General features: G+C 41.9%; 1 protein-coding gene across 1 annotated transcript; it reads left to right on the top strand.

Annotated features, from left to right (window-relative positions):
- Positions 1–9405: 9405 nt before the first annotated feature.
- Positions 9406–12817, top strand: vopp1b (VOPP1 WW domain binding protein b; the record flags this gene model as incomplete). Its single annotated transcript, XM_083778301.1, has 3 exons — positions 9406–9480; positions 11725–11858; positions 12606–12817. The coding sequence occupies exons 2-3, from the start codon at positions 11735–11737 to the stop codon at positions 12815–12817; spliced, it is 336 nt and encodes a 111-aa protein (XP_083634427.1). The 5' UTR covers positions 9406–9480; positions 11725–11734.
- Positions 12818–24298: the final 11481 nt, after the last annotated feature.

The following is a 24298-nucleotide window of genomic DNA, read 5'->3' as shown; positions in this document are numbered from 1 at the left end:
GTCTTCAGTATGAGTTGGATTATATGTCTCTTCTCTGATCCCTCGCTCTGCTTTGCAGACTCTGACACCATGCAATAATACAGCAGAAAATTGGCTCTCCAGCAGGGCTGGATAAAAAGTAATCACTTTGTTTTTTACTTTAGTAAAAGTACCAACACAGCAATGTAGAACTACTCCCGTTGCAAGTCGGAATTGAAAATGTTCTTGAGTAAAAAGGCATCAAAATGTACTTTAAGTACCAAAAGTGAAAGTTCTCATTGAGCAGAATGTTTCGTTTCGAGTTCTCAAATGTATTAAAATTGTTAATAGCAGTTCTCAAATGTATTAAAATCGTTAATAGCAGTTCTCAAATGGCCGAAATGTATGTAGGGCTGAAGTGGTAATGTATATTTTGTAATAATAATAATAATAATCAAAGTAACTGGTATGTAACGAAAGTTTTCAAATAAATGTATTGGAGTAAAAGTACAATATTTGCCTCTGAGATGTAGCGGAGCAGAAGTAAAAGTATTGGAATTGGAAATACTCAAGTAACGTACAAATACCTCAACATTTTACTTAAGTAAATGTACTTCCACCACTGCTCTCCGGTGCCTACTTTGCAGGCCGCATGTTCACAGGGTGCATATTTGAAGTGTGTGGCTAATAAAATGACTTAACATTTTGACAAAGGTGCAGTATTTATGAGGGGTGCCAACCCCTCCAACGTGGCTTTCATTGTGGCAGACAAGAATATGGACTTTTAATGTCTATTTTCACCCATTTAGACCTGAGGCCGAGGTCCTTGACATGAAAAACGTTTGAGAACCACTGTGTTATGAGATCGATAGTTGTGGCTTTATACCAACCTGTTAATGGAAGGATCTTTGCATTCAGACTGAAGGTGCCACACCGAGCCTAATGTCGTCCACACTCCTCATCAGGATCCAATCAGGCTGTGAAGAGCTCTGTGTTATACTTGGCACCAGGCGTACGTACTAGATTCTAGCTAGTTCCGTAGGGGGTGCTCACACATTTATGACTTGAGAGCTACTTTCAAAAGGACCAGTTCAATCTACTGACCAAAATAATTATTATCCCCTTGCTGGAAATAGTTACATAACATAAGACACATAAGAAATATACTGTAGCTGGTGAAATGGAATTGGTACCAAATGCTACTGAGGTTTGTGTGCAACAACAAAGTATTGCATTGTGGGTTTGAGCTGACGGTGCCCTTTTTTGATGTCAATCAATCAAGTCACCTTCATTCAAGTGATAGATTATAGTATATTCTTTCAGGGGACATGTCATGTGGTCTACCTGCCTTTTGGGCACCCGCCTGGAGCTAGACCGAGACTCACGTCCTTGTTTTCCATGGCATATTTTGTCTGTCTTAATTTTCTTTCCTCTTTGGAAACTCTACATCGACTATCAACTCTACATCGACTATCGACTGGCTGATTGACGTTCTTATTGGTGAAAATGCACATTACATGAACATATATTTGTACATGAAAAGCGTAATTGGTTAATGGTGAAAGGTGCATTTATATAGCGCCTTTATCCAAGGCGCTTTACATAGATTGTGCATTTTACATTCACCCATTCACACGCACATTCATACACCGATGGCGGCGGAAACCATGCAAGGCATCAACCTGCACATCGGTAGCAATTAGGGGTTCAGTGTCTTGCTCAAGGACACTTCGACACTAACTCTGGGGGAGCCCGGGTTGGAACTGGTTGCCATCCAGCCACTCTACCCCCTGAGTCACCGCCGTAAAACACCAACACGCTCGTTCTTTCCCCTTGAGTGCAAAACATGCATGTGTGAAAGCTTAGTGTCGTGTTTTTTTTAATACATTGGTTTTGTATATTATTATTTATGTATTAGCATCAAGGGCCTGAAATTAAAACCTGACCCAATATAACCCAAGTGAGTTGAAGCCCGAATAGAACGGAGGATTTTGAGCCCGGTCCGACCCAAATAAATAATAGAGGATGAATGAATGTAGCCTAATTAAACATTCAGAGAGAGAGAGAGAGGATGCATCATCTGATGTTAGAGGGGTCCTCAAATTCCAAAAGTCCTCTATTGAGAAGTATGACTAGATAGTTTTTCTGGGGGTATACCACCTTGTTTACAATTCTGTGGACCAATCACTTTTATTTATTTTTTAAATATGTGAAACTCTCTCCTTCCCTTTGGGCCGCTTGAGGCTAGTAAAAAAGAAAATGATGAGCTGGGAGAAGTTTCTCTAATGTGCCCACAAAGTGCCCTTTGTCATTAGAGCACTTCATGTTTCATTGTAAACAAAGAAGATTATTTTGCTGCAGTGCTGTTCAGCCATGCATGAGCCATTATGTTGAAGTTGGATAGAAAGCATTCTAATCAACAGGGACGTGCAGAGAGTGTTAGAGGGGCAGGGGCTAAAATCCCTTTTGGACAAAAAAATAGCAGATCAGGTGGAGGTGAGTGGATGTGGTTGACATATGCCCTTACTGGGCTGCGTTCACACATTCAAGACACCTGTCTTGTGTCTGTGTTTAATGGCCGCTCCAATGCATTTCCAATGGAAGCCCATACAGTTTGACTAAACATTTTGTTTGATGGGGGGAGGGGGGCAGAACACATGTCCATCAAAGCTGTGTTCAGACACAAGGCAGGTGTCAGACACAAGGCAAGTGTCTGGAATGCAGCTCAGTAAGGGCATATGTCGACCCCACCCGCTCACCTCCGCCTCACGCCCTCCTGGTGCTGCGGCCATCTTGGAAACTAAACAAAATGTAAACAGTGGGGTGTAAAGGGTGGGGCCGAGAAAGGCCCTTATTGGATTGTCTGTCTGTTTGAGCACAGTATTGTCTGTCTGTACTATACAAGTAAGACGCGAGAACGCGGGAAGCGAACGCAGATCGTAAATTGCAATAACAATTAGAATAAATTACGAATTAGTGAGAAGTGTGTGGTACTGTGAAATTAGTGTTATGTTGGGCCTAGTACAGCAAGTTACAGACAGTGTCGTTGTTAAGCAGCGGCGGGTGGTGTAACAGCGAGCAAGTTACAGACAGTGTCGTTGTTAAGCAGCGGCGGGTGGTGTAACAGCGGGACACACAGACATTCAGTGTCGTTGTTAAGCAGCGGCGGGTGGTGTAACAGCGGGACACACAGACATTCAGCCCTTGCTGTCTAGCTGCGCCCTCTGGTGTGTCGTTGTTGAGCAGCAGTAAACAGGACTGTGACTGCTTAGCTAACGTTAGCCCATATGCACACACTAGTACACATAGCCTAGTTACAGACAGTGTCGTTGTGACAGTATTATTTTTATGTTGGGCCTAGTACAGCAAGTTACAGACAGTGTCGTTGTTAAGCAGCGGCGGGTGGTGTAACAGCGAGCAAGTTACAGACAGTGTCGTTAAGCAGTAGCGGGTGGTGTAACAGCGGGACACACAGACATTCAGCCCTTGCTGTCTAGCTGCGTCAGCCCTTGCTGTCTAGCTGCGCCCTCTGGTGGCGGGCGGGTGGTGTAACAGCGTGACACACAGACATTCAGCCCTTGCTGTCATACTAAGTGGCTCACTGCGTTCGCAATGACACACATACACACACACGGCACCACTTTCTTAACGTGAAGCAGGGCATGTCTCCTCCCTATCAATGTCCATAGTCTACTGATGATTTTTCTTTTTTATGGATTAATTACCCCCATTTAATGTGTGTGTGTGTGTGTGTGTGTGTGTGTGTGTGTGTGTGTGTGTGTGTGTGTGTGTGTGTGTGTGTGTGTGTGTGTGTGTGTGTGTGTGTGTGTGTGTGTGTGTGTGTGTGTGTGTGTGTGTGTGTGTGTGTGTGTGTGTGTGTGTGTGTGTGTTTATTAACAAGCTTTTCCTCATTTTCTTCCAGGGTGTGGAGGCCAAAAAATACTGCTGGTATTTTGAAGGAGGATATCCCATCTACTTCATGTATGTACCCTTTATTTATCTATATTATATACTGTCTGTATATTGTTCTGGCTCTTAATACTTTCCCCGCCGAAAAACGTAACCTACGTTAATCATTAGTCTTGGCAAGCACCAATAAACGTAAGTTACGTTTATTCAGTTCTATAAAATGTTTTGATCCGATCTAGTGGAAAGGCTACTCACATTAGCTTCGGATGGCTATCTGTTGTTAGCTTAGACACTGGACTGCGCCATCTAGATTTGCGCGTACACTCAGTCGCTTTTATCTCCACTTCTCCATCCCAGGCGGCATTTCTGGTCAAAATGACGCTTATTGTACGGAGCCTAGCGGTCGCTGTAATGGCGCCGGCCTGTACTTCTCATCAACTTCCGGTCGAGACAACACACACACTATTATGTCGACACAACGTTGCTGTCTTTTGGGTCTTCAAAATAAGGGTTGTTAACGGGGGGGGATATTGTGGCATATAAATCATTCTTTAATTTATCCACATACACACACACACACACACACACACAATTAGCAGCTGGTGCTTTATTTCAAATATTTTAAAACTATACTGTAGCATTATGCAAGGTCATATGTCAGGGACATGATTTTTCAGTGCACAGGCGTGTAGAAACAAGACTTCATTCAATAGTAGGCCTGGTTGTAAATGTTGTATTCAGTGGCCTAATATCATTATTGCAGTCATTATGGTTGTTACCATTGTTGTTGCTCTCTCTCTCTCTCTCTCTCTCTCTCTCTCTCTCACTCACTCACTCACTCACTCACTCACTCACTCAAAGTCAAAGTCATACGATTAGTCACACACGTTACTGCAGTGAAATGTGTTCGCCGCATTTGACCCATCTCTTGGAGCGGTGAGCCGCAGCCAAGGAGCGGTGAGCCACAGCCGTGCCGCGCTCGGGAATCATTTGATTCACTGAGTGCCAAGCAGGAACTGACCCCCCAATCCAACCCATTGATGCTGCGTGCCAAGCAGGGACTGACCCCCCAATCCAACCCATTGATGCTGCGTACCAAGCAGGGACTGACCCCCCAATCCAACCCATTGATGCTGCGTACCAAGCAGGGACTGACCCCCCAATCCAACCCATTGATGCTGAGGCATTGGGTCCCATTTTAACACCCCAAACTCCCGGGGTATTCTTTTTTAGGACCATTACATCAGGGCACCCAGAGATTTGCAGCTATACGTAGGCCTAGCGCATTTCAAGGTGCAGCGCAGGCTCCATCTTGGATGTAGCTGAAGTAGCAACGGGAGGTATGATTACTTCTAACACGACTATAGCGGCGGGACCGCAATGGGCTGTCAAAAACATAATCTTTGTTTAGAGTTGGATGGATTGATTTAGATCTAGAGTTATTCACGTTTTAAGATTTTCGGTCTCATCCACTAAAATGGGGGGGGGGGTCACTTTGGAAGATGTCCCAACCGGAAATGACATTGAATGTTGCCCAACAGGTGCTCTGTGCATGGAGCGGTGTGCTTGGTTATGATATAGTTAATGTTCCGTCCTGTGATTAATCTCCATCCTGAGTGTCGAACGTAACTATTTGTGACTACATTTGACTGAGGGACTGCCATTGGATTTATTTTTTAATTTTCGTTTTTTCATGTCGTATGAAAGCAGGGAATCATTATATGGCTTCAAATTGACATATTGGTTGTTCAGTTTGACCCACCAGTTTTGGAGATATGGCTTATAGAGTAATGTCTTGCAGAAAACAGCGAGTTGAGAAAACAGGCCTGAAAGGTTCACTTCTATGCAGGTCTCTAACATTACATGTTTTGGCATTTATTTCATATTTACATGTCAATTTCAGCTCTGACACTTATTTCAGACATGCTCTAGTATGTGAAGAGTCTGCCTGTGCTATTGACTCATATTGAAAAAAAAAAAAAAAGTTTTCTCCTCTGGTGAAAAGCTGGAATTTGCGCGATGGCAGTCTCTCAGTCAAATCTGGTCACATTTGATAGGACGGAGACCTCCGTTTATGCCGCTCAGGGTGTTAAGTAACATAGTGGACATTATTTGAATTGAAGGGTGTTATTCTCCCTTTGGGGTGTTCTTTTGTTGCTTTGTTGCTACATTGCCTCATGTTGGAGAAGAGATGTCTCTGTCTCTTCTATGCTCGTCAACCTCCCTCCCTTCCTCCCTCTCCTTGTGTCTTCCTGATTCTGATGTATTGCTTTCTCATTCCCATGGCTCCTGCTGTGAAGAGAAGCATGTGTACACGAATAAATCATGTGTCTGATATGTTGTGGGTGTTTTATTATGATGTATAGACTAGTCAGTGCATGGTGTCTGTCGGGGACTCTAGTGAGCTAGTAGTTGTGTCCTTTAGCTCAAGGGTTCTCAACCCGTGGGTCGCGACTCCTCGGGGGGGTCACCAAATTATGTTGGGGGGGGGGGGGGTCTGGAAAATGGAAATGAAGAGTTTACATACAACATAGTACATGCATAGACCTTCCCTAATGATTATATCTGGTGTATTGTCTCTATTATTAAGGTTAAGGTTGTTATGGTAGCAGTCAATTTATATTGGGGTTCGCGGGTCCCGAGACATTGCCAAAGACATTGCCAAAAACGTTGAGAACCCCTGCTTTAGCTCACACATGGGCAACCGGCGGCCCCGGCACCTTAATTTAATGCGGCCCGCATGGACAAACGCATCTCACCTGTATCGTCGAAGCAGATTGCACAGAAAGGTTCTGCACATTTGTCGTCGTTCCATTTGCCATTGTTATACATGCATGCACAACACTCTCCACTGCCCGCGTTGTTTGGTTCATTAGGAGACCATCTCCTGAACTGGTGGTCCTGGTGATCGGCCAGTGACCATATCCAGCTGTTGATGTCATCATAAAGGCCTATCCAGGCCCCCTTGAAAGAAATGACACAAGCCCTTTAAAGATGTTATATATAACAAAAAAAAGTGCCCTTCGGGACACAGGTCTTCACCAGGCCAGGTCAGGTTATTGTGGCCTCCTAAGGGCGCTATTGACGATAGTCAGACCGCGGCCATCTTGCCACCAAGGTGCTAACTACGTGCAACCTCCCATTGACAGCCCATTCATCCAAACAGAAAAGTCCTATCTGATTGTATTAACAAATTAACTGCTCCTGGCGGAAGGTTCCGCCAGTTGGAATCCAACCGGCAACTGCTTCTGGCATAACGTTCCGTCTGATAAGCTTTATTATTTATATCAAACCGGATCGCAGATTTTTTTTTCTTTATAATTTTTTGCTTGGCCTTTCCTTCTTTAGCGATCCTAGACCGGATTGCGCAACTGCGCTGCCGTTCACATCCCTTTATACAAGCTGACTAAAAAGCTGAATAACTCAAAATATACGGAGCTCTCCATGGTTTGGATAAAACGCACGATGCTTCTTTCTAGAGCAGAAAGAGAGCCCAAACAGGATGTGAGTCCAGATTTGGTTGCAAAGCCCTGCAAATCAACGCAGTAATATCTAGAGATTAATCGATGTCTGTCTGTGAAGGCTAGAGATTAATCGATGTCTGTCTGTGAAGGCTCTCTATCGTAGCCAGGTCTGTGAACCTATCCCTGCAGTACTGCTGAGCATCGGTCCAGTTCATCTGGTCGTACACGACGTGGTACTGACGAGGCTGGTGGCACAAGGAGAGCGTGCACAGCCCTATAGGATAGAAAATGTGCATTGAACGTCACAGAGTGGAAAGTCAAATAAGACACGGGTAAAACACACCATACTGTAAGTCATCTGGAAAACCGGGAGTTTGATTAATTTACATTTATTTAATTACTAGTTACTTTGATTATTATTATTGTTACAAAAACATACATACACTTCAGCCCTATATACATTTCGACCATTTGAAAATGGCCGATCTACAAGTTGACAATTGTGAGCTTGTAGACCGGCTATTTTCAAAATATCTGTATACATTTGAAAACTTGAAAGTTTTCAAGTAATCTTTACTCTTGGTACTTTACATTTTGTACTTTTACACAAGTACATTTTGAACTCCAAACGTTTTACTTCTAATGGAGTAGTTCTGTGCAGGTCTGTGCTGCCTACTAGGTTGGGAAATTGGGGTGCCAATCAGTGCATTGGGAGCACCTAGCCAGTATTCCCATCAGCGTCACAGTCCCGGCCCCTACCAGGGCCCAGGAAATGATTCCCCGTTCATTTTCCTCATAGACATTTCAAAAAGTATTTATTTAAAGACCTTTTAAGCCTCGTGCAAAGCCAACTCGAGTTGTGACAAATCATGACAACAAACACAATTTTTCGGGCCAAACAAATAATTAGAAATAAGAAGAAAACGGCAGATTACAACACTTTTTTTGTTGTTTTTCTTCTTTGTAATTATTTGTTTGGTCCAAAATGTTGTTTGTTGTCATGATTTGTCACAACTCCAGTTGGCTTTGTACGACGCTTAAAAGGTCTTTAAATAAATACTTTTTTAAATGTCTATTGGAAAAATGCATTGGGAATTATTTTGGGGCGGGACTGCAACGCTCTATTGTCACAGCCCCCTGTAGCTCAAATAGCTGATCTACAAGCTCACAACATGTAGATGTAGATCGGCTATAGTTTAACTATTTAAAAAATATTTTCAAAATGGTAAAACATGGCAAATCAGTTTAGGGATAAGGCGCAAGATGGAGCCCTTAGTTTGTCCTTTGGTTTTCACCATTCAACACCCCACACTACATTTACCACACATCCACTCACCTACACTACTGATTTCACTGATTAGCACGTACACCCCATATCCTGTTCAAGTTATTGTTTATATTGTAATGAAATATTTCTTTGTGCACTTTTAAAAGCTGAGTCTTCCTACTTTTGACACAACACGTCGCAGTGCGACGCGTTGTGAGCTTGTAGATTATCTATTTTCAGCAAGTGTAAAATCAGTCATTACGACGACATTAAGGCCCGCCAAAATACATTTTAGTCGACTAAATCAACTGTAGATTTAGCCTATGACAGTATTGATAAGTTTACTTAAGTAGAACCAATTGAGTACTTCTTTTTCACCACTGGTTATTCCTAATAAATAATTGCTAATCATCAAATCAACAGCTCACGTACCTGTTATGGTCAGGATGCCCAGCAGAGCTGTCGGCCTCATTATGCTTCTCCGACTCTGGCTCTGTGTGAATGCAGATGTACACAAGTGCAAAGAATGACTGCTGTTAAGGCAGGACCATCATTAGCTGTCTGATGCCGCGCAATCATTTGACTAATCAATACATTACGTTTCTATGCGTCATTTCATTCTGATAACAATTTGCTTACTTTCATTCAGCCTTTCATTCAGCCTTTCATTCAAAACGGCTTCAGAGTCCTCCTTGCGTGTCTGCATGTTTTATTACTGCATGTGTGTGTGTGTGTGTGTGTGTGTGTGTGTGTGTGTGTGTGTGTGTGTGTGTGTGTGTGTGTGTGTGTGTGTGTGTGTTGCAGATGTCGTTCCTATGAGGACTGCTGTGGGACTCGATGCTGCGTCCGAGCGCTGTCCATTCAGAGACTATGGTACTTCTGGTGAGTAAATGTAACTAAGTACTTTTACTCAAGTACTGTAATTATGTACAATTATGAGGTACTTGTACTCTACTTGGGTATTTCCAATGCTTTTACTTCTACTCCAACTCAGAGGCAAATATTGTAATTTTACTCCACTACAATTATTTGAAAACTTTAGTTACTAGTTTAACCACTTTCAGCCCTATATATGTACTTTGCGGCCATTAGAAATCTACAAGCTCACAGCGACGCTTCGTGTGACAGCCCCCATCCCCAGCTATTCATTTCAATGAGGTGTTGCACGCACGCACGCATGGTCATAATAGTTTGGAATTTTTGTCATTGTAGTGAGGTTTTAGAGCAGGGCTGCCCAAGTGTAGTGGTTAGAGAGTATGCGGAAGGTTGCGGGTTCGAACCATAGAGTATTAAAAGGATAGAGACTGAACCGGTACGATAGCCGCGCCCACCCCGCTATTCATGTCAGTGGAAGTTGCTCAGTGGCGTTTTGAAGCATCCGGAAGAACCGTCTACTTCTGCATTTTTTTCGATTTGGGCACCAGAATTTGGTGCCCAAAATGGGGAAGTGCAAACGGGCGCTCAACGTTAAAGCCCAGCTGCACAGTGTTTCCTCATCATAACTCCACAGGTCCGCCTGCAGTTCCTCCTCTTACCACTTGGGCAGAGCGCCTCAACTTTGGAGAGCCTCACTGGGGCCTTGGTTGATATCAGCATGAAGGACATGCGGTCGCAACGGGTTCCATGAGGCCAAATCAAATGGGTTCAGATCTGACTGTGTATCCGGTCGTAAAAACGTAGAAACTTAGTTACAGAGATTAATCCATTTTGGGGCGGGAACCCCTTTTGGTGTTTTAAGCATTATGTTATACTTTAGCTATTGAAAGATAGCAGATCAGAGTTTGTAGGTCAGCTATGTTGTTCCCCTGGAACAACATATTTTCAGATGGGGGTCGGCGGCCAAATACATATAATTTTGGGGTTCCTTGACATGAAAATGTTTGAGAACCACTGACATAGAAACATAGGGTTTAGGTATTGTGTAATAAAACACAAAATACATTTAATTTAGCAAGATATATATTTTTTTCATTAGCTTTTCTAGTCTTTATTTAGTTCTCTGTGTGTGTGTGTGTGTGTGTGTGTGTGTGTGTGTGTGTGTGTGTGTGTGTGTGTGTGTGTGTGTGTGTGCACGCGCATCTGGGGAGGAGTGGGCGACTGTCCATTGTCCTTTTGTCAACGGCCACTGTACATGCTGTTGCTCTCTCTCTCTCTCTCGTGCGTGTGCTATAGTTATGTGAATGGGCGAAGGCAAAGGGAAAGCACATGATGGAATAATGGTGTGAAATTGAAAGTGTGAAAACATACGTTTACATTGCCAAAGTGTCAAAATATCATAAAAACAGTTGAAAATGAACGTCTATATACACATACAGTAGGAGGGGGTACAGCATTTTGTAAACATAGCTACAGTATGTCACATGGTGTCATTATACAGCTGAGTGTATAAAGATTTTTTGAATCAAATATCGGCTATTATTTTGCAGTCACTTTGGGACAAATGGCAGCATTCTTTTCTCAAGACTATTTAAATAGCATACAAAAAACTTTATTTAAGTTGTGTTTAACCCAGTTTTTTAAGCATTATGATATTCTATAGCTATTGATCTACAAGCTCATATAGCGTGAGTGCCGTGCTACGCTATTTTCTTTTTAGGCCTATAGTGAAAATGTTGTGCAAATCTTTGAATAGATATTCTTCACACGAAATAGTTTGAGCACCACTGATTCAGAAAACTATGGGTGAGCGACTTTGACAATGGAGAGGGCTACAGACGTGCAGAGAGTGTTCGAGAGGCAGAAATGAAGAGTTTGCATAGTACACATGGTACATGCATACACCTTCCCTAATGATTATATCTGGTTTGAGTATTTATTTATGGTGTATTGTCTCTATTATTAAGGTTATTGTAGCAGTAGATTTATTTTGGTGGTCGGGAGGGGGGTTCCTGAACTTGGAACGCAGCATTTTGCGTTGAACAAATTTGTTCACACATTTCACAACGCGTGTGAGCTTGTAGATCTGCTATTTTCCCTATTTTTGTCCAAAAGTGCCCTCTTACGGGATTTCAGTCCCTGCCTCTCTAACACACTCTGCATGTGCCTGATGTGTGTCTACAGTATATATATATATATGTGTGTGTGTGTGTGTGTGTGTGTGTGTGTGTGTGTGTGTCTCCCATGCAGGTTGCTGTTGATGATGGGGGTGCTGTTCTGCTGTGGAGCAGGGTTCTTCATCCGTAGGCGGATGTACCCCTCTCCTCTGAGCGAAGACCCCACCTTCAACGTGTCCTTCACGCGGCAGCCCGTCTCCACCCCGGGTGGGTCACCCACTGACGCACGCACACGCACGCACACACACGCGCCGACACGTTCTCACCCCCAACGTGTCACTTGTTGCAGGTCTGTCAGTCGCCGCTAAACGTCCATTCTAGATACTGCAATTAGTGATAAGTCGGGGGTTGGACTTAAAGTAGCCCAGAGCCATAGAGTAAGACAGAGTAACGACAACTCTGTTCACTTCATGAGGCCTGTCTCTTCTACATAGACTTCTATTGAAATGGATCAACCGGAAGTTTACGGAATGCATTGGAGTCTATGGGCTCGCATGAGTACATTGAACCGTGTGACCGGGCTGTTTTCTGCTCCCTCAATATCCTGTTTTGATTATTTCCCTAGTGAGAATGTATTTTATGCCTTCCGTCTTCTTTCTGAAAATGTATAATGAACAGTGTTGTAACTAACGCCCTTACATCACGTTACGTTACCTAACGAAACTACTTTTTTCAGTAACTTGAACAAGCTGCTTTTGTGTATTTTTCTACTTGGCTGTGCTGTATGCTGTTCATGCTTTGAAGTCCGATAATACACACTGACACATTTAAAAATAAATAATAATAATGAATTATTAAAATGTATGACGTCATGAACGGGGCCTCCTGATCCTTAAGGCCGCCCCTGACTATACACTGTAGTGACAACGCCCTCTCTCTCTCTCTCTCTCTCTCTCTCTCTCTCTCTCTCTCTCTCTCTCTCTCTCTCCCCCCCCCCCCCCCCCCCTCCGGCAGTTTCCCAGCAACCAGGAGGCATGCCGGGTTTCGGCGTCAACGGCATGACGGGAGGAGCAGGAGACCCCGCGTGCATGTCGGCGCCGGCGTACGCGGCGCAGCCCGGCTCGGCCCACGCCGCCATGATGGGCGGCGCCTACCCGCTGCCTCCGTCCTACTACAACCACCCGCCGCCGCCCTACGAACAGCTGTTCAACACGGACAAGAAGTAACGTCGGGAACCACCGACCGGGGGAGGTGAAGGCAGGGACGTGCACACATAGACATCGCCCCTTTTACCCGTCTGTAAAACAACTGTCCTTTCCAGACCCACAAATGGTGGGTGGAAAAAATGCAAACGCCACTCCTCTCCTTTCCATGCCGTGCCGGAAGGAAAGGCAGCATTTAGGGGAATTGCTTTTTTTTCCCCCTCCGAAGTCTCCTGAACTTTGAACACAGCATTTTTGCGTTGAACAAATTTGTTTTAGAAACCAAGTGCTGCTCTCAACGCGTCGCAGCACGACGAGCTTGTAGATCAGCTCTTTTCGCAATTTTTTTGTCTAAAAGTGTCCTCTTGCGAGAAGGGGGAAACGGACAACAAATGCATGGGAATGAAGGACGGGAGAGCGGACCAGGAGTGACGGTCCTGCTATTCATCTCAGTGGAAGTTTCTCAGTGGCGTTTTGAAGCACCCGGAAGAACGCTCAAGTTACTATAGCCTACTTCCGCATTTGCCAACCAAGTTTTGGTTGGCAAATGCGGGAAACGTGCTACCGAGTGCTCAATGTTAAACCAATGTTAAACCCCATGTTGCTTACGACGGCCTAAATGCACATGCCCAGCCTGCAGTGTCCGGCTTTGACCACTACGCCTCGGCGGCTTCAGCGCTAAACCCAGCCGCTCTGGGGACTTGAAAGAAGGAGCCCTCAGACCTCCTCCGTCCGCCACGAGAAGGACAGGAAGTGACGTTCACGGTCTTGCATCGCCTGGGACTTGGAGCCCCACACTTCCTGTTGAACGGACCTAGACTGTAGAGAGTACTATGTTATACCTTGTAGAGGTACAACACGCACGCACGCACGCGCGCACACACACACACACACACACACACACACACACACACTCTCTCCCTCTTTCTGTCAGTGTAAATCTAATCTAAATGAGATACTTGCACCATGTGAGCCATGGTTGAACTTACACAGTCCAGGTGAATGTGGAATCTCTAGCAAACACAATCACGCAAACCTTCTTCTCCAGACCTACTGTACGTGGATAGTGCTGCTGCGCGTTTCACCTGCTGAAATGAAGGTGACGTGATTTATTGTGGCATGCAAACTGAACGCATGAATGTGTTTTGAGTTTGCCCTGCATTGTCTTCAAGCGTTCGATTTGTAAAAACAAATAATAATAATAAAAAAGAAGAAAGTATTCATTGGCTAGGAGAAAGGGAGGGAGGGCATTTTCTTAACGACTTAAGGCCTATATCGGTGCAGTTTGAGATTGCAGACAAGCTAACACAGACTCAAAACTTCTATATAAATGTAGTTGAATGAGAAATGATCTATAAGCTTGTGACATGCCGTGAGCTTATGGATCTGATATTCTCACATTTAAAAAAATTTACATAAATATGAACAGTTTTGACAAATTGGCCCAAAATATGAACCCTAGCTTTAATGTTTTTTTTAACATACATTTTTATTTAAGTTCTTGAATTGTTGTGATATATTATCAAACTGAACTATCTATAGTAGCAAGATTTTGGCACATTTTCGCATACCACACACAAACAATGAATGAACGTTAACATGAAAACATTAAAAAGACAAAATAAAATACAGACATTGCAGTGCCATGGTTGAATAACCTTGGTCAACAACAAATTCCCATCCAGGTAATATTCCATACGTTTATGCACATAATTTGAAATGAAATCGATCGAAGATCTCGTTTTCCTAGTCTACACAAAACATGTAGAGCCACTGAGTTCTACAATTTGTTTAGTTTTTCATTTCCAAAAAAAAGTTTGCCCCATTCTGAAGCCTGGACCCATGGATTTGTTAGCCGGGAATTATAATTAGTTTTAAGAGGAGAGGGACAGCAAGGGGGGAACAAACATACAAACAACAAACAAACAACATAACAAAGAAAGCTGAAAATAAAACTCTTAAGATGATTTTATGTACATACACAAAGCGTACAAAAGTAGTATGTAGTTATGAGGTTAGAAGACATAAGGTGTAAAAGTATGTACAGTACTTGAGGCTATAGGCATAATAAAGGTGCAGGTTGAAAAAGATAGTAGCAGCTGCAACACATGACTGGAATGGTATAGACCAGTGGTTCCCAAAGTGGGGTCCGGGGACCCCCAGGGGTCCTTGAGGGAGTTCCAGGGTGTCCCCAGCTAAATGATGGTTTAGAACCAAATGGACCCTTATGGGTCTGTAACAATCAATGTAATTTCTTTCATCAAACCAATATAATACACCTGCACACAGTGTATTTGCTCGGTACATGAGTATTTTCTTTAACTCATTCAGTGCCACCTGGTGGACACCAGTTTTGGCCACTGAAGCCCATTATAAATAAAATAAAGAAAATGTAAATCTATTGTGCATGTAATGTGCATATCATCACCTGCACACCAGATTTTTTTTGAAAAGGCATCCAAAGGCGCCATTGGCACTCTCGGCCACCAGGGGGAGGCGTCCAAAGGCGTCATGCGGCATGGAATGAGCAACGTTTCGGTCCCTCCGGACCTTCCTCAGGCATGATACAGTGTGCGGGTGTATTCTATTGCTTTCATTGATGTCCACTGGCCTACGCACCTGTGCATACGCCTGATTTCTAGGTGTGCAAAAGTTTTCTCCTGCACTCTCAGAGTTCAAAATTAACATTGATTTCACACTATAAATCTATCTCTGGGGTCCCAGAGATGGAAATGCCATTAAATGGGGGTCCTTAGACTATAATGCATGTCAAACTGATGGTCCTTGAAATTAGACGGATTGAGAGTCACTGCTAGAGCCGTAGAAATGGTTTCTTATGGCATATGGCATATCTTTGCGGGCTAATTAGTGTCAATTTGGGGGTCCTTGACATGAAAACTTTTGGGAACCACTGGTATGGACTTATGACAGTGACATAAGTAACTTAGTGACAATCGAAATAGGGTAAATACAAAAAATAAAATGGTGATTATGGAGAACCATGCACGGAAGAAAAACGTTCTAATGATATTTTGCATTTGAAGAGGTTATTCCTTTCGTTGTTTTTGTTGAGGTCTAGTTTGTTTAGGGTTTTTTTTGTGAGTTGGGTCGGAACATTCATCTACTTACAGGTGACTTGTCCCGGAAAACCACCAGTACTACTACAGTATATATGTGTATATTCATTGTGCCTGGTCCTGCATGGGCCTATCCTTGAGTTTCACTCATTTTTGGGTTCCCTGGCAGAAAATGTTCATGAAACGTTGCCATTGAATAATGTGTGGAAGTAGATTATGTACTGTGTAAGATAGCCTACATCAGTGGTTCCCGAAGTGGGGTCCAGGCCGGGACCCCTAGGGATCCTTGAGTGAGTTTCAGGGGGTCCCCAACTAAATGATAGTTTGGAACCAAATTGACCCTTTATGGGTCTGTAACTCTCAGAGTGTACAAATGCCATTTGGTATCATTTGTACACTCTCAGAGTTAAAAATTAAACATTGATTTTACAATATGAATTGGGGGTCCGTAGACTAATGCATGTCAAACTGTGGGTCCTTGAAATTAAACGGGCTGAGAATCACTGCTAGAGCTGTAAATATCTCCTCGTATGGGGGTCCCTGGCATATCCTTTGAAATGGGGGTCCGCGGGCTAATAAATGTCAATGTGGGGGTCTTTGACATAAGGTTTTGGGAACCACTGTTCTACATTATTTGACCTTTTCTTCACATTATGCAACAGGTGATGAACAGACCGTTTTGTAAGTTTGTAAGTCTGCATTTTGTCATGTTCCCTTTATACTCCTGCTGCTTCTCTCTGCTTCTCTCCTTTAACATGGAAATTAATGATCACTCGCTGTCTTTGACACAAATAAATGAAATTCACTTCTGATAAGATGCTTTTGACTCACTGTTTAGCTGATATCACATTTCACCTCATTATGTTTACAGATGTCAGATTCAGGAACACTTGCCGCTTCAGGCTGTTGATTGTCTCCAGAGTATAAGTTGCACTTTAGTTCTTAACCCATTTAGACCGGCTGCCGCGTGGACGTTACTGTCTCTTTAAGACCGGCTGCTACAGCAGCGTCACTTTACCTCTGATGCCGGCATGCGCTAGACGTCTCATTGTTGTTTTGTAGTCTTTTTCTGTGCTTTTCCGGACACGTGACCAATGAAATGCATCATGATTCGCTAGAATACTTTGTTGAGAACCATTGGATGTCGCAATGCATTTTGGGATTTTTTTGCCATAGGCCTTTTCAAAATTGGTGTAAATGGTACTACTACTAATGGTGTAAATGGGTTAAAAGGCTCTTGGTTCTAATTCATACCATGTACGTCTTCACCATAATGTGCACTTTGCCGTTTCGTGACGTGTGCAGGTGTGTTCAGTTCACTTGCTGTCAATGCACTTATTGTTCTTCAGTGTGAGAATGTGAACAATGACCAGTATGCATGCATGTGCAGCGCTTTGCCTTGACGCAAGGTTGTGTTTTCAACCAACTGACTCCACTTTAGTGTGTGAGAGCGAGAATGTGCTCGATCCCGTTGTTGAGCTGTCTAAAGGCTCATACATACTCCAGTTTTTGGTGATAGGTTATCACCGTTTTAGGTGATGGCTTATCACCTAAAACGGTGATAAGTAAAAACAGAGAGATGGGTCTGTGTCCGCGGTGATAGCCGATCATCACCGCGACTGACGTAATGGTGTAGTTTTCCAACCCTTTAAAAACTACACCGCGGTGATAATAACCTATCACCAAAAACTGGAGTATGTATGAGCCTTAAGCTGTGGTTCTGTGACAGGGAGGTAAATAAACTATCACTGTGTATTTGCATGTGATGCACAGTACACAGTGAGCGGTGTCCTCTGCATTTCCCCATGTGTAGAATGGCTACAGTGTTCAGTGAGCAATTTTTAGAACGGTGGTTCTCAAGCCTTTTCATGTCGACCACCACATTGACAGTTATTAGCCTTCATAAGGGAAGATTTTTTTTATGGCCCTATCAACAATTTTAATTTCAAGTACCCCCAGTTTGACATTATTAGGACTCAGACAAACATTTAATGGCATTTCTATTCTGACTTCCGGTTTATATTATAATATCAATGTTAATGTAACTGAGAACAGGTCCATTTGGTTCCTATAATTTGACTAGTAACACATTGTTTTTCTCTATACTTGGTTTGTGTCTTGGGAGGCATCTGGGCGTTTCAGAAAGTAATAGTTGTTTGACATGTTTTCCAAAATAAAATCTAATATTAATACCATGTGTCGTTTTTTTTTAAATGACGTCAGATTGTTGATATAAAGTTAATTGGTTTGAGATAGTTCATATCCGCCATGTCAAGGTTCAAATGCCATGATGTCATATTCGACGATAGGCCTATTGTCTATCATTTATAAACTCCTCTGGTGTCTCACATTTTGTTTTAAAAATCTTGCTTTATTTTTATGTTATTTTAACGGACTTAAAAAAGTGACAATGAGAGAGCTTTACAACAGAAGGCCAACTATTAGGGGATTAACTATTAGGACATTTGAACACTGATGCCTGTCAGTCACAATGTGGGACAGGGTCGCAATTGAACCCTGATGCCTGTCAGTCACAATGTGGGACAGGGTCGCAATTTGAACCCTGATGCCTGTCGGTCACAATGTGGGACATTCTCTATGGCAATAGCACAAAATTTGGCATGCTACTAGTCCTACATATACTTACACCTAGCAACCCCATTCTAGCCTACTTAGGTTCATCTTACGGTGGACATGTTTGCCTGAAAAGGAATCTTTGAAATGTTTCATAGTTTTAGAAATGTAGTGCTTTCAAATTTACAATGGGGCTCAATGGCAGACATTGGCACGTCAAAAATCACTTTCACCTAGAAACTCCATTCACACTTTTTATTATTCAGCTTACTGTGGAGACACATGCTCGAACTTTTTTACTTTGAAATGTTTTGTAGTTTGTGAGTTATTGTGGGCTCGCCACAGCGAGCACACACTAGTTACTCTCAGTTTATATTTATTCCAATTTCCGCCTTTTTTTCGGTTTCTTACTACTTCCACATACTTTATGCTAGAAATTTAGTTCAAACTTCAAACTGTTCAGCTCTTTGCAGTTATTATTGCTCCAATTAGAATTTTTACAAAGTTTTATACTTTTTATACTTTTTAACTTTTTAACTTTTTTTTACATTCTTTATAATGAGAGTCGATGGAAGAAAGGTCCCATTTTTCACAGTTAACTTTTTTGAGCTCTTATTACTCCGTCATACTTTCACTTTGAAACTTCATTCAAACTTTATAATGTTCATCTATCTTTGACCTTTCATTGGTGAAAAAGTTGTTTTGAAAAATGTTATACTTTTTAAAATATTTAACTTTATTTATAGTTTTTTCCTCCCATCGACAATGTATGGGATTTATCTCTAAATCGACCTCACTTTTGCAGCCTCATTACTCTGGCATACTTTGTCGTAGAAACGTGATTTAAACTTTAGAAAGCTCACACGACTCTGGACCTTTTCGTGGTTCAAACCGTATTCGAATACGTTTAACGGTTTCTCCGAAATCGCAGTTCAATCGCAGGCCGTTTCGCCTAATTAGTGCCAACTTAGAGTGCGGGGCTTCTTTGACTATCTTTCCTTGAAAATTGACCAAACAAATTGTCGTCCCGGCCAAAATATTCATTTTACACGCATGTTCTTTGGTCATTTTGTAGCCACACATGTCCTCTTTCACACAATGTGACCACCAAAGCACAGAGACATACAGAATGTGAACTACGGCCTTTGAAGTGACACAAATACAGTCAAGCTGCTCATTGACCTCCATTGTGTAATTCTTACGAGGAAATTATCGCGATGACAATTCTTAACTCGCTCTTATAACCACATTTTCGATCGTACCAACACCACAATCGCACATGGTGTACCTCAATATCTCAGGCCACTCACAGCGAAAGAAAAATATTTGCATTCGACTTTTACTTTTTGCGATAGAGCAATTTGTTCGGGCATAGTTTCCCCCCATTCAGGACCATTGTAAAATAGCAGACCTTCAAGTTCATATCGCGCCACTCCCAGTCATAGTGCTGGCAGTCTTTTACACTTCCACAGCTGAGACATATAAGGGCTTAATTACAGGGCTGAAATTAAAGTTACAAGATCTCAATGAGTTGCTCTGCGATACCTTGTGGGCTTGTAGGTCTGCTATTTGTGCAATTGGATGGCCTTTACACAGCTCTCGCAAGAGCACGCACGCACGCACGCACACACACACCCTGTCTTCCTATTGGCTGGCCTTTACACAGCTCTCGCAAGCGCACGCACGCACGCACGCACGCACGCACACACGCACTTTTATAAAAAAAAAATATATATATATATATACGACATACGACATGCGGTGTTCAAATCACCAACACCTAGAGTAGGCGTGTCCCAGCTGTCTTTCTTTACTGTGACACTTTGCTTTCCACACTTACATCAAATAGCACAAAAAAGCTGTGTAGTAGTATCCAGCAGTTAGCTCAGTGTGATGAGAGGCTGTCCTTGGGAGCCACAGGTCCAGGGTTCAAATCCCACATTAGTCATAACTGTGACACTTTGCTTTGCACACTGATTTCCAGAAGGACAACTTTAAAGCAGCCCAGAAATTCACCATGTTTGTGTGCCTCAGTGGCCCAACGGATAAGTCAGATGATATCCGTAGTATACCTAGTAGAAGTGTGCCGGTTCAAACCCGACATGCAGTGTTCAAATCACCAACACCTAGAGTAGGCGTGTCCCAGCCGATAAATCAGATAATATCCATAGGATGGTGCTGGTTCAAATCACCAACACCTAGAGTAGGGGTAGACCAGGTTAGATAGGGGGAGAATAGTTCGAGGGTCAGCTAAAGTTGGGTTGAGGTGGTCAGGTAGTGTGGGTGTCAGAGTGGGGGGGTCAGGTAGTTGGAGATCAGGTCTCGTGTCAGTAATAGGAAAGTAGGTAGGTTGGGGTGTTTTTAGACTTTTTTTATCCCATTTTTAGACGCACGTCTAATAGCCGGCTCTTGCTCAGTGGGAGGCGGTGGCTCAGGGGTAGAGTGCCTGGATGGTAACCGTAAGGTTGCCAGTTCGAACCCGGGCTCCCCCAGAGTTACTGTCGAAGTGTCCTTGAGCAAGACACTGAACCCCTAATTGCTCCCAATGTGCTAGTTGGTGCCTTGCATGGTTTCCGCTGCCATCGGTGTATGAATGTGTGTGTGAATGGGTGAATGTAATGCACAATCTCTGTAAAGCGCCTTGGATAAAGGCGCTATATAAATGCACCATTTACCATTTACATAATCCTGGGGTTTATAAACAGAACATTCCGGGTTCAAGTCTCCTGAAGAACATTTTCACTGGCCATCTAAATTCTAAACGGCTGGTTAAATATAAGTTCCCGATTGTACCTCACATGCCAGTGTGGCTCAGGAGATAATCCTGGGGTTTATAAACAGAACATTCCGGGTTCAAGTCTCCTGAAGAACATTTTCACTGGCCATCTAAATTCTAAACGGATGGTTAAATATAAGTTCCCGATTGTGCCTCACATGCCAGTGTGGCACAGTAGATAAACCTGTGGTTTATAAGCAGAACATTCAGGGTTCTAGTCTCCTGAAGAACATTTTCACTGGCCATCTAAATTCTAAACGGCTGGTTAAATATAAGTTCCCGATTATACCTTACATGCCAGTGTGGCTCAAAAGATAAATCTGAGGTTCGTAATCCAAAGGTTACTGGTTCAAAACTAATACTCAACCAATGCTGCAGTAATTTGAAATTTTCAAGGCTAGAATAAAAAATAAAAACTCAAAAGCACCAGGAGACATGTGCTGAATGCCCAAAGGTGCGTTGGCGTAATGGTGTGGAGCGCTTTACCCGTTGCCTCTGCTACAGGCAGTTGGCAGGTTCAAGTCCCATGTCATGACATCAAGGTGCTGGAGGACCATCGGGAGACGGTGCTCTCTCCCCCTGTTTCCTGAAAAGTAACAGTTGGGGGTTATGTTTGAAAGAACCCTGTCCACCTAAAATTTTACATATAAGAATTAGGTCAAACAAAATAAATAAAATAAAATGCATTTGGCCCATCTGACAGAATAGTATTTGCATACTGGGCCCCGATTATAATCGTCGCAAAAACCATGAACTATAGTTCATGATTTTCGCAACGATTTAAAAAAACAATATGAAAATGATGAAAAAACGGCATACTATAGTTCATGGTTTTGGCCCATCATCTGACAGAATAGGTTGTGTATTTGCATACTGGGCCCTGATTGGTGGCCCAAACTTGGTTGGAAAGTCCCTCTTTTATGTTTTCAAATCCTCAAAAATGATGAAAAACGGCGTGCTATAGTATGCCGTACGATATGGGCTATAGCCCATGGTCCAAAATGATGAAAAACTAGGATAAAAAGAAAATGCAAAAATTCAAAAAACGATGGGCTATAACCCATGTTTTTTTTTTTTTTTCTTTTTTTTTTATCCTCAAAAATGATGAAAAACTGCGCGCTATAGTATGCCGTACAGTATGGGCTATAGCCCATGGTCAAAAATGATGAAAAACGAGGTTAAAAACTTTTTTCAAAAATTCAAAAAACGATGGGTTATAACCCATGTTTTTTTATTTTTTCATTTTTTTCAAATCCTCAAAAATGATGAAAAACTGCGCGCTATAGTATGCCGTACGGTATGGGATATAGCCCATGGTCAAAAATGATGAAAAACGAGGATAATTCTTTTTTCAAAAATTCAAAAAACGATGGGTTATAACCCATGTTTTTTTTTTTTCCATTTTTTTCAAATCCTCAAAAATGATGAAAAACTGCGTGCTATAGTATGCCGTACGGTATGGGCTATAGCCCATGGTCAAAAATGATGAAAAACGAGGATAATGTTTTTTTCAAAAATTCAAAAAACGATGGGTTATAAACCATGGTTTTTTTTTTTCATTTTTTTCAAATCCTCAAAAATGATGAAAAACTGCGTGCTATAGTATGCCGTACGGTGTGGGCTATAGCCCATGGTCAAAAATGTAGAAAAACGAGGATAATTTTTTTTTCAAAAATTCAAAAAACGATGGGTTATAACCCATGTTTTTTTTTTTTTTCATTTTTTTCAAATCCTCAAAAATGATGAAAAACTGCGCGCTATAGTATGCCGTACGGTATGGGCTATAGCCCATGGTTAAAAATGATGAAAAACGAGGTTAAAAACTTTTTTCAAAAATTAAAAAAACGATGGGTTATAACCCATGTTTTTTTTTTTTTCATTTTTTTCAAATCCTCAAAAATGATGAAAAACTGCGTGCTATAGTATGCCGTATGGTATGGGCTATAGACCATGGTCAAAAATGATGAAAAACAAGGTTACAAACTTTTTTCAAAAATTCAAAAAACGATGGGTTATAACCCATGTTTTTTTTTTTTTTTTTCAAATCCTCAAAAATGATGAAAAACTGCGTGCTATAGTATGCCGTACGGTATGGGATATAGCCCATGGTCAAAAATGATGAAAAACGAGGATAATTCTTTTTTCAAAAATTCAAAAAACGATGGGTTATAACCCATGTTTTGTTTTTTTTTCTTTTTTTTCAAATCCTCAAAAATGATGAAAAACTGCGCGCTATAGTATGCCGTACGGTATGGGCTATAGCCCATGGTTAAAAATGATGAAAAACGAGGTTAAAAACTTTTTTCAAAAATTCAAAAAACGATGGGTTATAACCCATGTTTTTTTTTTTTTCATTTTTTTCAAATCCTCAAAAATGATGAAAAACTGCGTGCTATAGTATGCCGTACGGTATGGGCTATAGCCCATGGTCAAAAATGATGAAAAACGAGGATATTTTTTTTTTCAAAAATTCAAAAAACGATGGGTTATAACCCATGTTTTTTTTTTTCCATTTTTTTCAAATCCTCAAAAATGATGAAAAACTGCGCGCTATAGTATGCCGTACAGTATGGGCTATAGCCCATGGTCAAAAATGATGAAAAACGAGGTTAAAAACTTTTTTCAAAAATTCAAAAAACGATGGGTTATAACCCATGTTTTTTTATTTTTTCATTTTTTTCAAATCCTCAAAAATGATGAAAAACTGCGTGCTATAGTATGCCGTACGGTATGGGATATAGCCCATGGTCAAAAATGATGAAAAACGAGGATAATTCTTTTTTCAAAAATTCAAAAAACGATGGGTTATAACCCATGTTTTTTTTTTTTTTTTTTTTTTCAAATCCTCAAAAATGATGAAAAACTGCGCGCTATAGTATGCCGTACGGTATGGGCTATAGCCCATGGTTAAAAATGATGAAAAACGAGGTTAAAAACTTTTTTCAAAAATTCAAAAAACGATGGGTTATAACCCATGTTTTGTTTTTTTTTCCATTTTTTTCAAATCCTCAAAAATGATGAAAAACTGCGTGCTATAGTATGCCGTACGGTATGGGCTATAGACCATGGTCAAAAATG

The sequence above is a fragment of the Protomyctophum parallelum genome (assembly GCF_964188405.1).
Source record: "Protomyctophum parallelum genome assembly, chromosome: 12".
Taxonomy (NCBI): domain Eukaryota; kingdom Metazoa; phylum Chordata; class Actinopteri; order Myctophiformes; family Myctophidae; genus Protomyctophum; species Protomyctophum parallelum.
Note: the sequence above shows the minus strand (reverse complement) of the source record. Positions and strands in the feature narration are given on the sequence as shown.